Genomic DNA, 16,975 nt, shown 5'->3' with positions numbered 1-16,975 from the left:
ATTTCATCCCAAGCAATTGAAGCAGCACAGATTGCATTCCATCCAGCATCTGAGGAAAGCGTATCATAGAAGTCAGCCACAAAGGGTCAAAGGACCTTTGGAAAATAGTAAAGAACCCTTTTCTGCAGCATATTACATTTTCCCTTACCTTCTTTACTGCCTTTATGCATCATTGTAACAAGATGAAAATCTTCTGATTTTAAATTAAAATCTAAAACTAATATTTCATCACAAAGTAAGTGGGCATACCTTTTCTATTTTCACAGTTTTCACGAAGATTTGGCTTTCTTTTGTGGGGAAAGGAAAAAGAGTTCTGTTTGCCAGATTGCCAACAACCCAATCTTATGTGTATTTATAATGAAGTAAATTCCATTGAATAAAATGGGTTTATTTGTGTGCATGCCTGTATAGAATTGGATGCACACTTACAAATAAGGTAACATTTATAGGTTTGTATTGTATTTACAGTTTATTACTTAATTGCTATTGTTAATACCAACTAGAGTAGAAGCACCAAATCAGTAGCTATTGATGACTCACTATTCTACTATTGATTTAATAGGTCTATTTAACTAATTAGACCCCAGACCTTTGTTTTTGGTCTACCATCACAGCTATCAGAATGATACTATGAATCATGCATGCTCAGCAGATTTTGAGCCCTGTTACTAAAGTGAGTTATGCTTTCCCAGCTTTCTAATTCTGACATGGATGACAAACAAAAACAAACAAGCTTCATTTATACACCGCTTCATACCGCCTAAGCAGTGTCTAAGCAGTTTACAACTGTAAGCTAATTTGCCCCCAACAGTCTGGGTACTCATTTTAGCGACCTCAGAAGGATGCAAGCCTGAGTCGAGCTTGAGCCCTTTTGCTGGTCTTGAACGCACAACCTTATGGTTTTGAGTGAGTGGCTGCAGTACAGGTATTTAACCACTGCGCCACCAGGGCTCCTGTGACAGTCCTGTGGACATTTATGTTTCTTAAAAAAAAATCAGGAACCATCTCATGGATAGACACAGTTAGAACAATATAACACAGTGCAAAGGTTTACAGTCAGGACAAGCATAAGTAGGATTAATATCCAAATATATATTTTCCATACATCAGATCTTCATAGAAACCCCCATGCTTGTGCTTATTCTTCTGCAGTATATGTGTTCTTCATGGAAACACATAATAAGTTATAATGAAATATTTGTCTTAAAGATTAAGACACATGTGGTATAATCCTGTACAGAGATCTGAATGTGAAGTCATAAAAGACAATCTCCCTCATGTATGGTTTATAAAATTCTTAGAGGTACTTCCAATGGTCATTGTTGGAGAGTCAGCACTAGACTAATTTGCCCTAAAAGCAGAACAATTTTTGTGTTCTTGTAACCACTCCAAATATGTTCTCTCTTTGAATTTGCAACCAGTATGGATAATACTGAAATCTTAAGGAAGTCTGGGTTTATTTCAGCAACAACAGAATAAGGCATTTACATTGAAAACGGTTGAAACACCAAAAATTTAAACACACTACTATATTTCATTTGTTTTACTGTATGGTTCTACTAAAGCTGCTTAATGAATATAATCAAACGTAAGTTAAAACGTTCCATTGCCACCTCAGGCCTAAATTCCACATTCAATTACATCCCTTGATTGTGCTTATAGCTTGCATAAAAGCATCATCATTTCTTTATTCAGTAAGAAAACATATAGGTACCTCATACAGTCTTTAAGTTGATGATGGCATTGTTTTCCTAGTATTACTTCTTAGATCTCAAATTCTTCTGTTATGTCTCTACTAAACTACACAGGAGTTTTAAACAAATTTCTCAGTGGCTCATTTTTTTTTTTTTTGGTTTGAATTGTTGATGACTTCATCATTTTTATTTCCCTTATAACACTTAAGGAAATAAACAGAAAACTACAGTTCAAAATACAGCCTAACAGTATCTATCTATCTATCTATCTATCTATCTGAACTGTATATTTTTTTAAAAGACCTGTTTAATGTACATTCATTAAAAGCGAAAACCATTGTTAACATACACACATAGTCCAAAGACTACAAATGAAATAAAATGCATCCCAGTGAAAACGTTGTGAATAGGTTTTCACAGTGATTTGTATTTAATAAAACTAATTTCATTTGCTCACAATTTTGAAAATGGTGATGCACAAGCTGGATTCTTGTACATCTTTCACCACAGGGATTGCCATAGGCAACTGCCATCAAGTATATGTATCTTTCCACGTGAATTGGCCTAACCTTGTGGAATTTCCATATTCTCTAGATGTTCTTGGTGCCAGATAAAGCTGGTGTAAAGACTAACTTCATGACAATAAATGCTCCCAAACTTTCCCTCTGAGTGAAGCAACCAGGAAAGGCTACTTTCTTAAAGATACTTACATGTGGGAGCTCTAGAGTTATATCTAGTATTATATGAGTAGACTTTTCTCTATGAAACATGACTTTTCCTCCCCCTCCTCCTTTGTGTAGATTCCAGAGAGTTCTGGTCTAGAGGGGGAACTTGACCTGATAGTAGTGTCATTCTGCTGGCAGATACACTGCTAGATACAACCCCAAGATATTGCCTTGTTTTAACCACTGATACAGTCTCACTTTTATATGTGAAACATTTTCTTTCAAGAGTATATTTTTCAAGTAATGTATACAAGAAAATCTCCTTTGGTATTATTTAGGTTCTTATTACAATGCTACAGTAATAGTCCTATTTTAAGGCCAGGTCAAATTAATTGCATTCTGGTAATGAACTGCATTCAGTCAAAGTTGGCAGGTGTGGCCCTTAACAGCTTTAAAATTCCATTTGTGTGATTTGTAAATTTAACATGGCAAGCCCTAAGAAAAATGGTTAAAATGTTCCCTTGACATTGGCATGGCTTTAAAACATGCTGCAATGGTTCGTGAATGCCTCATGAGTCCTGATTGCCCATACAGCATGTATTTATTGGCACTAAGCTATCATCTGCTGATCCCCAATATAAAGCATGGGCATGGGCATGAGCATTTAACAGCCTAGCTCCAGTGGAGTCAAGGTGAGAACAGCAGCCACTTGTCACCAGAGATTCCAAACTTGTGATGATCATGCAGGAAAGAAAGATGGTAGTAAGCTCTAACTTCTCATGATTTGTCCATACCAGTGGTGATAATGGGCGAGTTTCTTTCAGAGGTTTTTTTTTTTTACAAGTATTCAGAATCAGAAATCCACAAGAAGATCAAACCTTTGGAAATAGTTGACTTGAACATTTATTTCCAAAGGCTTGACCCCTTTCAGGGCAAGCAACAGGATGTTTGTACGTTCTGGTATAAGAGCATAAAAGTTTAGGTTTGTTTATTTTGAGATTAGCATGAGCTAGTTTATCAAGACAGGGGAATCGCTATGACCTAGGAATATCAAAAATAATAACTGAAGAAAAAGTCCAGGAACTGTTCAGGATATTGAGAAGTCACAGTTGATTTTGAACCAAGGCACCTTTAAAGTGCATTTAAAAATTCAATCTAGATTTTGTGTCAGTAGTGGAATTTAGTAGACCTATTATTTCAGATATCTAGCTGCTTAGATGCTACATGCTACCTCTCTGTGTCTTCAGTTAAGACTTACTTTCATCTCCAGTTTCAAATTCAAACTTCTGGCTATAGCCGCTGTATCCTGTTGCGCTCCTGACTCTGATATGAAATATGTACTTGGTGGCTGGCTTGAGGCCTGTGACGATAACACTTGGAGCCTTCGACCTTGTGGAGGAATAGCTCAGCTGCTCATGCTCCTGAGAGACAAAAAAGGGGGAAAGGGGGAAATGATGTCAAGCTGAGTTGTGAAAGCTACATAATAATAATCTTTCAGAGCTAAATTTCTTAGGAATGTCAAAGTGTGTCCATTAAAGGGGTGAAAACTGTCACTATGATGTATGGCACAAGCTAGGCTTAGATATATCTTAAATGTTGTGTTATCATTCATATAGTGAGATCTGTATCATAGTGAATTGGGTTAGTAATTACATTGGAGTAAAAATAATTTGAAATTAGTACAAGGCTGCATCCAAAAGGAAATGGCAGCTGAAATGGCAGCTTTACACTTTGAATAATGGACAAATTAGGATTTTAATAAGTACCAAGATAATTTAACACATAGATGTGGGAATATTAAAATCCCCACTACTCATTTCTACCCACTTGTAGTGCCAAAATGCTGGCATTATCCTGTGGGTAAAAGAAAATGAAAATTATCTCTTCATTTTTAGATTTGCAAGCCTGAAATAGGGTTTTATGCTGTCACTGGTTTGGAAGCTATATTTAATTTTATTCTTTTTGGAAGGATAAAATATCTCACATAATAAAGTTGGGAGAAAACACACACACCTCTGATGTTAAATTACCATTAAGTATCTAGATATTTAGGGACCTGCTTCTCATATTGTGTTTTTCACAGGAATACAAAGGATGTCTGTATGTATATTTCTACATAATATGTCATGTGAACCTTCATAAAGTCCTGCTCAGCTGCTTCATTGTATTGTGAAAATAACCCTGGACTCCTCAAAGCTATGCCAACCAAGTGCATTTTTTTTTAGTAAGCCCTATCAAGCTGATAAAGAGTACAACCCTCATGAAAACACCTAAAAATTATCCTAGCTAAGTACAGAGTGGTGACCACCAAGTGACAAACTGGAAATAGCAAAGACGGTATAGAACAGCTATTGCCAAACTGCCTAGCCATCCTGATAAAATCACAGATCTTCAAGCTAAAGCACAAACCAAAGGTAAAGGAAACTGTACACAAATAAGAAGGTAGGAAACTGACAGTAACTATAAATATATTTAATAGATTAGAACATGGCAAATAATAGTCACAACAAGAAACCTGTAACTTAACATTGGCAAAACACAAAATTAAAATTAGTGCACTTGAACAGTGTTCACCAACAGTTTTACACTGGCGTGACTATAATGGCAAATTCGTGTACTAGATTTTTTTCAGTAATAAATAAATCTCTTGCTGTAGGATGAGGCAGTACCATCCTTAAGGAAGAAATCTGGTACATGGGTTTCCCTTTCTATCAGGCTTCTTTATTTGTTAATTACTGTTTCCTAACTGGTTATAAAAGTTATTTATTTTATTAGCAAGCAATGCACTGAGGTCATGTGCTGCCAGCTCTCTAGGAGTTCATCACAGTCATGACTATTTCATTTTGGATATAACCACTGATAAAATTAGTCAATGTTTTCATCTTGCTATGCTAACAGCCCATCACCTATGAAGGTTATTACGTTGTCTGTCAGAAACTCTTTTGTACCTGATGACTATAATGCAGCACAGTTAAGCATATTTCAGTATGTTGGAATTGATAGGGTGGAGTGCATTAACTATGTGTAACTGTGGTCAGAATGTTTTTTCCCCCATGTCATATTAAATAACTGCCTTGGTAGGGCATGAAGAGATATCTTATTCAACCACCAGTTCATATGCTTTATATGGAACAAGGAACATATTTCTAGTTCACTAGTTAACTACCATCTCAATCTCACTGGCTTTTTCATATTTTTCTACCTTGCTTTGAGGTTATTGAATTTCTTGTCTGTAATTCACAGTCAGAACATAAATGTCTATAAGAATCCACATAACATATACCTGGAGACCATAAGAATACTGAATGTAATTTTTAAAAAAGAAGTTTAAAAATGTGGTCATCAAGCCAATAGAATGCCTTCTTTAATCCTATTATCACAGAAAAAATAAATTTTACTGAAAACATATGAGGGAAGGGAAGAGGAGAAACAAAGATGCTTTGGAAAGCGTATTCTTGACATAAAGAACTGCACTGTAAAGCATATAAATGCAAATATAAATCCTTGGCCTAACTAACACTAATCTAATGCTGCTGAAGTGAAGTGATTTATGACACAGTAAGATTTTTAACACTGATCAGGAGAAACAGTGTATTGCCACTATCTCAGCAGCTGAAAACGAATGTTACAATTGCTGTATGATTAAGTTGTAGTGTTCAGGGAAAATGAAGCACTGGTGGGGGAAAATTAAATGATCTGTGATGTTCATAATTCAAAATGGGGTAGACTATTTTTTAAAGCAACGACAATAACAACCCTATACTATGGGGTGTCTTCAAGTTGCTATTTATTTTTTAATGAAGTCTCCTGTATATTATTATATTTTGCAATAGAAATCAACATGTACACTGAACAAGGAAGATATAAAATATTTCTATACATATAATTGGAATATACAAAGGATACCAGCAGCAAACAGAATATTATTGGACTATATTCCCTAAAACCAAATTAAATGTTGCCTGTTCAACAAGTGTTTAGATTATGCCAGTAACAAGAGGCAATCACACTCTGTTAAAATGCATGCATGTTTGCAATATAAGATACCATGACTCAAATGCCATCTTCCCCCTTAAAGCTAAAATGTAATGTAATGAAAAATATAATGAAAACATTTGTGTACATTCTAGAAATACTCACTTGTAGGCAGATAACAACTTCCAAATTTTTTTTTTCAAAATAAAGAGATGAATAAAAGTCTACAAAACATTGCTATGTACTAATTTTGGCTTGTTATAACAACTTGTGGGTAAAGAGAAGGATTTGACTCTAAGACACAAAACAGTTATACATGAATCCCTACTGTACAATTCTGCACTGGATACAGATGGTTTGTATCCACCTCTTATAACAGGAGCACAACAGTATATCTATTTGCCTAAGCAAAATAATTAGAGATAAAACATTCATCTCACTTGGTTCACTACTAATAATGATTGTTTTTTCAATTTCTCTTAACTGACAGTAACATTTATACTGTACTGGGTTGTGGGGCAAAGTGATGCAAAGTGTATTTCAGAGAAACATTATATCCGAAGAATACCCCTATTTTTTAGATATAGATATGAATAAACTGGAGAGCCAACATAGTGCAATGGTTTGATTTGTAGAGTAAAATTCAGGAAGTTCAGGGCCAAACCTGCATTTTGCCATGCAAATCCACTGGGTGGCCTTGGGAAATTCCTTCTCTCTCAGCTTCTTAGAAAGGCACTAGCAAACTTCCTGTGAATACATCTTGCTAAGAAAAGCCTATAATAGGGTTTTTATATGTCACAGCTGACATGAATGCACGTTACAACATTTGACAAAATGAAAAAAAAACCTTGACCTTTTATAAAACAGAATATTAAAAAAAGTTATAGAGACAGTGGTTGTGGTCTAGTTAGAAGTGTTTGTATGGAGAAAACAGGAAAAATGCACCAGTTGAGAAAATAATGGAGAAGATAGCAATAGCAAGTACATTTCTATAACACTCATCAGCACGCTTAAGCACTCCCTAAGCGATTTACAATGAGTAAGCTAATTGCCCCCAACAAGCTGGGTATTCATTTTAGTGACCTCAGAAGGATGCCAGGCTCAGTCGACTTGAGCCCCTGGCTGGCATCAAACTCACAACCTTGTGGTTTATGAGTGAGTGGCTGCAGTACAGGTGTTTAACCACTGCGCCGCCAGGGTAGTCTAGGCTTGCAAACAAATGTCAATATCTGAGAAAAATCAGATTAAAATGAGTTCAAGTACCATGGGCAAAGGCAAACTGCTCACTGGGGTGAGGAGAGATGATGTATAAAAATTGAATGAGGGACTTCATTCAGTACTCAAAATGGATTGGCAACAAAATCATATTGTTATAAAATATAATGAATAAGTGGGACTTGAAATCAAATAGTGTAGTGTGAAGTGTTCTTCTTCAGGTTCATGCCAATCAGTTATATCATCTTCCATGGCAATCTATTTAATCCTGTCCCTGGCTTTTCTCTTTCCCCCACTTTTCAACAACCACAGTCATCATCTTGCATCCACTTGGATGTATCCTTACAGAGTTGGGCACACTTCTTCATAAAATGCATTTTTGAACTATGAAGTTCACTACCACAAGATGTAGTGATAGATTCCAAGCAGATGGTTTAAAAAAATAGATTAGATAAATTCATGAAAGTTATGGTCATCCATCGCTATAGTTAGGATGTTCATAGGCCACCTCCTTTACCAGAGGCAGTATGCATCTCTACATCATTTGCTGGGGAACATGAGAGGGAGGATGAAATGGTCCATATGTCCTGCTGGAGGGTTTCCTTGTAGTAACTGTTTGGCACTGTGTGAATTAAATGGTTTTGGTATGACCAAGCATTACCCTATTTTCTTTCTACTTTCCTTTCTTTGGCGGGTTACAGACCGCCCGTTTGGGGCGGGCTGCACCCGCCCCTTTCCCCGGGGTATCGGGGCCTCAGCATCCAGAGCGGCAGCTGCTGAGGTCCCGATCCACCGCTTTTCAGGCTGCGGGGAAGCGGCAAAAGGCTCCTTCCCTGCAGCCTGGAAAGGGGTGTCCTTGGGGCTTCAAGCCCCAAGGACACCCTGCGGCGGCGGGGAGGAGGAGAAAGGGGCCACTTGGCCCCTTTCTCCTTTGGTCCGCTGGGTGCAGCCATGTGAACGCTGCGCCCAGAGGACCAAACCAGGAAGGAGCTCCGAAACGGAGCTCCTTCCTGCTCCGCGCTAAGGGCACACTAAGCGCCCAGGCGCGGAGCGAGGACGTCACGTCTGCACCGTCCCGTATAGAGGCGGTGTGGTCGTGACGTTGTCATGGCGGTAGCCATGTGGAACGTCTGCCACCATTTTGTGTATGCGGAGCACGCACTAGGGTTAAGGGGGTGTGGAAGCACCGCCCCTTTCTAATCCTAGTACGCGCTCCGCGTGTACTTTCTGGCCCGTTTGTAACGGGCCTTTGTGTATTTCTCAAAATGTTGAGGTTACTCTGATGCTGTCGATACCTCCCTCTTCTGGATGTCTATGCTGTTGTTTTGACTACATAAATAACTATGCTTGGAAAATGAGTTACTCTTACTTTGTAAAATAGCTGCCTTGATGATTGGGTGAGTGTTCAGATTATGTAATTAGTTGATGTATAGAGTTTCCCCAGGAACTCTTTAAGCTTATGGATGTTCAACAATTGCTGATCATCTTTGCTGTGGAAAAGCCAACCTTTAAATACTGAGTTCTTTAATTGAAATTGCTTGCAATAATTTCCACAGCAAACATGATCAGAGTATATTAGAATAATCAATTACATGTTTATGCCCCTACCCATTGTCTGTACTCTTGAAAACAACTTTTGTTACTTGAAATAATCAGTATGTATTTTGCCCTTTGGAAGTTTTAAATTTGATTTCCAGCCAGTGCCTTAGCAAAGCTGCCAACAAGAGGATAAAAATACATACAAATAATTGAGCTAGGTCAGTTCCACTGAAATATTGCTTTAATTGGGTTATATACCCAGGAAGAAGAAAGAAAGAAGAAATCTTGGTGAGAGGAGTAGAGATGGGAAGCACTCAGAAACCAAGAGGGCTACAGAAGGTGTTTATAAGAAGAATGGGTAATTTATGATATATGATAACAAAATATTAAATTTATTTCTGGTGGAACCTTTCTGTTCAAGGACAGATGCTGAAAATCAAAGTAGATGCAATCTATAAGGTTCAATAATGCTGAAAGATCAGGCTCATGCCCTAAATCAACTTTAAAACAGTCTGCAAAGAGTTAGTTAAGGTAGAAAGTCTACTCTAGGGGAAATAAAATACTAAAATGGCTCAAATATTGATTGCTACTTTCCCATCTGCCATATAATGCTCCAATAATGCTTGTTTTCCTATGTGAAAGCTTCAGAATCAATATGTCAAATGGTATGTTGTATATGCTTATAAAATTGTCCCAAAATAATACAGGTGATGTCATTAATCCTAATTCCTACTGACATGAACAAAAGAAGATAAAGCAGTGCTGAAGATAATGACAATCTCATTCTACAACGTGCTTAAAGCACCATAAATATTGATTTGAGAGCATTCACCTCCATTGTCTCTGTAATCTCTAGGATCTTATAAATTTGGGCTCATATTTCTCCACTGGATTTAAGCTCTGCTGTGTGAATTGAACCAACTATATATATAAAAAAACCCACTAACTTTATTTGTGTGACCTTAGTATTTTAAATTCCATCTGTAAGGAATTACTATCAATATTTTTCACAGTAAAATATCTAGGACTACTGATCTACTGAAATTTTGCACAGTTCAGTAACTGGAGATCCCTTCTAAGTACAGTGGTACCCCGGGATACGAATGCGCCGCCTTACGAAATTTCCGGGTTACGAAAAAAATCCATTAAAAAAAACTGTTCCGGGTTACGAAGGTTATTTCGGGTTACGAAAAATTTTTTGGTGCTTTTCGGCGCTTTTTCGCACGAAATCGCGGCTTTTCCCCATTAGCGCCTATGGCATTTCGGCTTGCGAATGCTTTTCGGGTTACGAAAGCGGCGGCGGAACGAATTAATTTCGTAACCCGGGGTACCACTGTACTTTAAAGTAGAAAGATTTATTTTAGACTCTGTAAGGGCCACAACAGTTATATAATAAATAAAACATTCACAGATGTAGCCTATAAGAATGAACATAATAGCCGCGAGGATGAATAAAGGCTCGCTGCATGATCAGTAGCCTTATTTTCTCTGCTTTTCTATTATTTATGAGAATTCTGGTGAAGTAAAAAGGGGGAATCATGTGACTCTTCAGTGCCAGCAGCCTTAAACACCAATGGTATGGACAGCTGGGAGCTGCAATCCAACCCCCCTTCCTACCACCTATATATAATTCACCATTGGCTTGCAAAATGTGGTGCAATGTGTTTAATGGGCCTCTAGTTTACACTAGAGGACAGCCAGTGTGGTATAGTGGTTTGAGTTTGGATGACTCTGGAGACCAGGGTTTGAATCCCTGCTTTGCCATGGAAACCTACAGGGTGGCATTGGGAAGGCCACACTCTCTCAGCCACAGAGGAAGGCAAATCCCCTCTGAACAAATCTCGCCAAGAAAACCTAGCCTTTGGATTGCCATAGATCAGAATTACTTGCAAACACACAACAACACTTTCCATAAAGCTATTTCTATGTTGGCACAGACACGTCTCCAGTCAGGGATAACTGTATGGAGGAATTTAATGTCAGAAATGAAGGCATCTATGTATGGTTTCACTACCTAGCACAACTACTCAAAAAGTGAAAAGGGCATTAATGTATAATTTCAGGACATTTTCAAAGTGAGAAAAAGGCAGACCCCAACAGGAATCCCCACAAGGAACTGGGCTTCTAAAACTAATGCCATTCTGTGCCAGCAAATTCCAGATGGTTAGCCATATTGATGTGTTGCAGAAAACCACAACAAAGAGGCTTGTTGTTTTAGTGCCAGCAAGAAATACCTGAGGAGGAATCATCCTGTTTTTAAGCAGAAGGTTGGGCACAATTATCACACATGTAAATACAATAGCCAGAGAAGAACATAAATTTGCTGTAATTTCTCATTACTGGAAAATACTCCCATGCATGTACACATCTAAAAGCAAATAGACTCTACTGATGCCATGAAGTTTAATGCATCTCCACATGTGTATAGTTATGGAATCGTGTATTCATTTTTAAATGCCCCCTTACTTTTAAGTGTGTCACTGCTAATATGATTTATACTAATATAAAATTCTTGAACAAGCATGATATATGCTTTGGTTAAAAAACAGAGCTATTATTAAGAAACACACAGTATGTACAAGGTCACTGCAAATATAAGATGTATCAGTTGAGTAAAATATCTACTAAAACATAACTTTTTTTATGAGTAGCAAGTGTATTCCTGAAAAGGACTATAAAGCTATTAAGTGCTCAGTAAGGAATACATAATAATAAGTTGTTAACTGAACTGCTTTGACAAGAGCAGGGAAACAGGACACTTCAAAATCATTACTAAGGTTTGCAGAAAATGAAGATAATCAATATACTACGACTCAATAAAAAATGGATTTCAGTCAAAAAGACTCAGTAGCTTGGATCCTCAGACAACTAACAACTGTGCTGTTCTTTTATTTGTAAAGCATCATATACAGTGATGGTACTATGTAAATAAATGATAATAATAATAAAGAAGTTCATAGAAAGAGAGTTTCCTGGTCCCTCCAGCCCTATGCAGCAATGTTGCCCCTCCCCAACAAACCATTCTGGAATACTGAAAAAGGCCCTCTTGAACAATGTGGAATAAGGTTCAGGGGGTGACTGGGGGAGAAAGTGAGATTAAATTCTGATTTCTTGAGCTTCCTTAAATCAACAGAATCTCAGCCCTATATGAGGCAACTGCTACTTCTGACACATTGTTGGAAGGTCCTCTGAAGCTCTGGAGCAACCTTTCTGTTGTTGCAGGAGGGAAGAGAGGAGTAACCTTTCCTTCCATAAATTTCCTAAATTAACTCAAATTGACTCAAATCTTGGATTGATTCAATGTTCAGCTTAAACAGTTCACTCCATGCATCTGAGGAAGTAGACCAAGTCTATGAAAGCTTATGCTTACAACTTCTTTTGCACAGTTTTAAAGATGCTACAAGATCCCTTTGAATACTAATAGCTTCACTGCTGTTCTCTTTCCTGAAAGCTCTCCATGGATTGGCAGCCAACAGTTCTTGGGTTGGCAGTGGTCTACAAAACATTACTTTGACTAGCACTATTTTAAGTACACATTATTGGTCTGATCATAGTGGTTATTTTCTCTTTCTTGAGGGGAGATAACAACAACAACAAAAAGCCCTAGTGGAACAAAAGAACTGCTATGCACATTACAACTAGTGAGGTTAGCAGCCTGGCAACCTAAGCTCTAACTCAGGTGTTTTCCCAGAGTGAAACTGTGCATCAGCCTTTAAAAATCAGCAACCAGTAAAAAGTAAACAACCAACTAATCACTTTCTGTAATTAGTTCCCAGTCATCTGCATGTGTGCGCAAGCGCCTTCAAGTCATTCATTGACTTTTGGCAACTCCATTAATTTCACAGGCTTTCTTAGCCAAGGAATACTTAGAGGTGGTTTTGCTCATTCCTTCCCCTGAAATATAACCTACAGCATCTCGTCTTCTTTTGTAGTCTTCTGTCCAAGTACTTACCAGGGCTGGTCTGGCTTAGCTTCCAAAATAGGATGGGATCTGGTGTTTTTAGGCAACCAGTCTCAGCTACTCAGTAAGCCCTTAATATAGTTTCCACTTAAATTTCAATCCCCATCCCCACAATAGTCTAACAGGTAGGGATATTTAAACAGCCAGGAATAAGATTAAGAGGAGGAAGGAAACTAAAGGAAGAATTAACAAAATCATCTTAGTTTTTATTTCCTTTCCACTCTTACCTAAACTTGAGGTATGGCAGAGTTTGCTTATTTGCAAGGAAACTAAAACCAAGACACCCAATTTAGCATAAAAGCCAAGATCAGGACTATATACAGTGGACCCTTTCCTTATACAGGGGATCTGTTCTGGACCCCCCCCCCACGCCCCCCACCCCCCCCCCCGCATAAGGGAAAAAATATGCTCAATCTCCATTAGAAGTATTGGGGCATGAGAGGGGTTTTTCTGGCGCAGCTTCCAGTGTATGCTGGAAGCTGCATAAGGCATATAATGTGGGCACTCTCTCTCTCTGTCTCTTTATCTCTCTCTCTCTGTGTAATATATATATATATATATATATATATATATATATATATGCATATGTCAGTCTGATGTCCTCACCTAGTAGGGGAAAATCACCCTGCCTTGCTCTTGGAAGTCTATGGGGCTACATGAACTACCAGGGGTTAAGATGTTTTATCAATCAGGGTTCCCTGCCTCTGGCCTTGCAATAGTGTTTCCTGTCCAAACAAGGCATCTTCAAAAACACTGTTAGGCCACAGCCTTTTGTGAGTCCCTGGACTTTCTTCTGAGGCAAAGAACCCTTGCTTAGGTGAGGCTTATTCTTGGGGACTCCAAAGTACCCAATCTCTTACTTAAAGCTTTCTGTAATAGTAGGCCAAGCCTGCTGCTTCTAGGTTCACTGAGTTTGGTGATGATCCCTTGGTCTCCTCTGCTGGTTAGGCTGCCTGTTGAACTTTCTGAAACAGGTTCTAGCCCAGTAATCCCAGGAAAAGCTGCAGGGCCTATGGTATCACAGCCTGCACTGTTCACCTGCAAAATCACACTGGCTCCCCCCAGCTTGTTTCTCTCCCCTTTTAAATTCTGGCTAGCATTTCCAGGGTAGCCTGCTACACTCACACCGTTTCTCAGCTGTTGCAGATTATCCTGCTGAGGCCAACAAGCAGATGAGTTGTCTTCTTTCTCCTGGCATCGCTGGCTCTTTTAGTTCCTCCTGAGAGCCATAGACATCTATCCCATTTCCCTAGGATTCCTGAATATGTTCTACTCTGCCAAGTCACTCCAGCTTTTTACAGCTGGTCATTAAATTCATGGTGTTCATACTAATTTGTTAACTTGAGCCTTACATGTATGTTAACACCCTTACTGCATGGAGCAGGTGATAGGATAAGTCATAACCTCTCCTTCCCATGGAGTGAGATCTGGGACTCACACCATCTCCAGTCCAGGCTGGGGAGGTATTATGTGACTACCCTTCCCATGACACACCTAGAAATGTGGCTATCTCACCCAACAAAGAAGGCTGGCTAAATGACTTGAATTCTACTGTGAAAAAAGACCATTTAACATGTCACTGGACTTCAGTTTTGTGTTGTATGCATCAGCTATTCTGACAATTGTTTCACTAGTTCCTTTCAAGGGAGCTACAATTTGGAAATATCATTTGCATGCAGGGAAAATACCCAGTTTTTAAATTTAGATAAATCAATGCTTGGCTTACTAAAATATAGCTTAGAATTTGGCATATACAATCTCAAGAGAATGCCTGAAATTTATGTTCTTTGCCTTTGTTGTACAGGAAGGCACTGTGCAAGCAAGTTACAAAAAGATTTATCAGTGTTCATGACTGTCACTTTCAAGATGTTGGATTTTTTAAAACTATTACTCGTAACAGAATTAAGAGCAGTTAGAAGCATGGCTGATACACATTACTACTTTAGTCCTGGTAGATATCCCTTGCTCCCTTCCAGACCACATAGACTTTGTGTATAATGAAGTAGTTACGTGAACATTTATCCAGATATTTAGATCTTATTTCATGTGCTAATGACATAGAAAGGTGTGTGGTTTTCACACTTTACTATGTGTGAAAACCAGGCTGAAAATAATAACAGGTCAGATGTTGTAAAAATAGCCATATAAATTGGCCCCAACACAATAAAAGACCAATTGTGTTAATACATCACTACCTAAATAGTAATTTATTATTATTATTTTAATAAATATGTATAGGCTATATTACAAATCAATCTACAAAAGAGGGAAATGTAATAACATGATGCCTTGAGGGGTTTATTTCATTTTAGTCAAGACCTACTTTCTCATAGTACTTGATCTCGTAGTCCAGAATGGCTCCATTAGGAAAATCAGGCTCTTGCCATGAGAGGGCAATGCTGTTTTGGGAAGCCCAGTCCTTCCTGACCATACCTATCAAGGACGGTGCTGAAATGAAAAGGATAACTATAGGTTAAAGACAATGCAACATATTTAGAATATTAAAAGGAAGTACCTTTGGATGATATCCAAAGAGGGTGATCAAAGGATCACACTGGCAGATTCAAGAGACTGGAACATGGAGAGAATTCAGTTATGCATTACTAAGTTTACTGTAAACACAAGATTCACTCCATAAATCTATTGACATGTAATTCAGCATATAGAACTGCATCCAGTATTGCATTTGATCATTCCAGTGCCCACAGTAAGCTTACTAAGGAGCTTATCGCACAGCTTTAAAAAGTTGAATACTAGTTCAGGCTACATCCAGATACAGTGGACCCTTGTTATACGCTGGGGTTTGGTTCCAAGATCCCCCATGGATAACAAAATCTGTGGATGCTCAAGTCCCATTAAATATAATGACATAGCAAAATGGTGTCCCTTATAAAAAATGGAAGATCAAAGTTTGATATTTGAAATTTATACTTTTTTTGAACATTTTCAAACCGTGGATGCTTGAATCTGTGCATAAAAAAAATCAGTGTATAAGAAGGGGTGACTGTACTATCACATGGATTTTTGCTGCCAATTCTGCTGGGCGGGTGCAGCCTGTGTAACTTCTGTCTAGATTCTGTATTCAGCCGACTGATTTGCAAACCAACGCCATCGGGCCTGAAGAGGAAGAGCCCTCCCTTCCCTCCTTCCAACTGTCATCTTATGGCCTTAGAGAGAGTGAAAGGACAGGCCCAACGCCATCGGGCCTGAAGAGGAAGAGCTTTCCCTCCTTCCAACTGTCATCTTTTGGCCTTAGAGGGCGTGAAAGGACAGGTCCAACGCCATCGGGCCTGGCCTTGATTAAGAAAAAGAGCCCTCCCTCCAGTCCATCTGCCTTGGTCCAGGCCTCAGAGGGAGAGAAGAATGCTGGACCTGATCCCCTCTCCCCCACCATTCCCTTCTCCTTTTGTGTTATGTCTTTTTAGATTGTAAGCCTGAGGGCAGGGAACCGTCTATCATCCCCTCTGTTGTAAGCCTCCCGGATTCCCAGTGATTGGGCGGCATATAAATAAATCCTATTATTATTATTATTATTATTAAATCAGCCGGCTGAACTGATTTGCTCCCGGCTCTGCAAACTGGCCAGCTGAACTCAGATTCTAGCCGGAAGTTACCCAGGCTGTACTTGCCCAATGGTGTCAGCGGCAAAAATCCATGCAATAGTATCTGGATCCAACCCAAATTAGAATTCAATTCAGGAGCAGTAAGTCACTTTTTAAAGCTGGGTGATAAGCTCCTAAACTTCATATCTAGATTTATTCTTTTTCTTTACATGTTGTTCATTCTATAAGATTTTTTTTAAAAAGGCTGGGGAGAAGGAGATGCCTTTCCTCCTGGAGTTTTGTAAAATGTTGCAGTAAGTGAAATCTGTTTGTATTTTATGCCCATTTTAAAATGTCACCACAACATATTAAAAATTATTTGGA

At 38.5% G+C, this 16,975-nt stretch overlaps 1 protein-coding gene across 2 annotated transcripts in view; it reads right to left on the bottom strand.

Annotated features, from left to right (window-relative positions):
• EPHA6 (EPH receptor A6) overlaps positions 1-16,975 on the bottom strand; it is a 264,534-nt gene that overhangs the window by 193,295 nt on the left and 54,264 nt on the right. For both annotated transcript variants that reach the window (XM_042460426.1, XM_042460427.1), the window contains exons 2-3: positions 15,373-15,497; positions 3,618-3,780 (exon numbers count right to left, since the gene is read on the bottom strand). In XM_042460426.1, coding sequence (XP_042316360.1) covers positions 3,618-3,780; positions 15,373-15,480 — 271 coding nt within the window. In that variant the 5' untranslated portion in view covers positions 15,481-15,497. The remainder of the gene's footprint in view (positions 1-3,617; positions 3,781-15,372; positions 15,498-16,975) is intronic.

The sequence above is a fragment of the Sceloporus undulatus genome, chromosome 3 (genome assembly GCF_019175285.1).
Source record: "Sceloporus undulatus isolate JIND9_A2432 ecotype Alabama chromosome 3, SceUnd_v1.1, whole genome shotgun sequence".
Lineage (NCBI taxonomy): Eukaryota > Metazoa > Chordata > Lepidosauria > Squamata > Phrynosomatidae > Sceloporus > Sceloporus undulatus.
The sequence above is the reverse complement of the archived record's forward strand: the minus strand, read 5'-3'. Positions and strand labels throughout refer to the sequence as shown.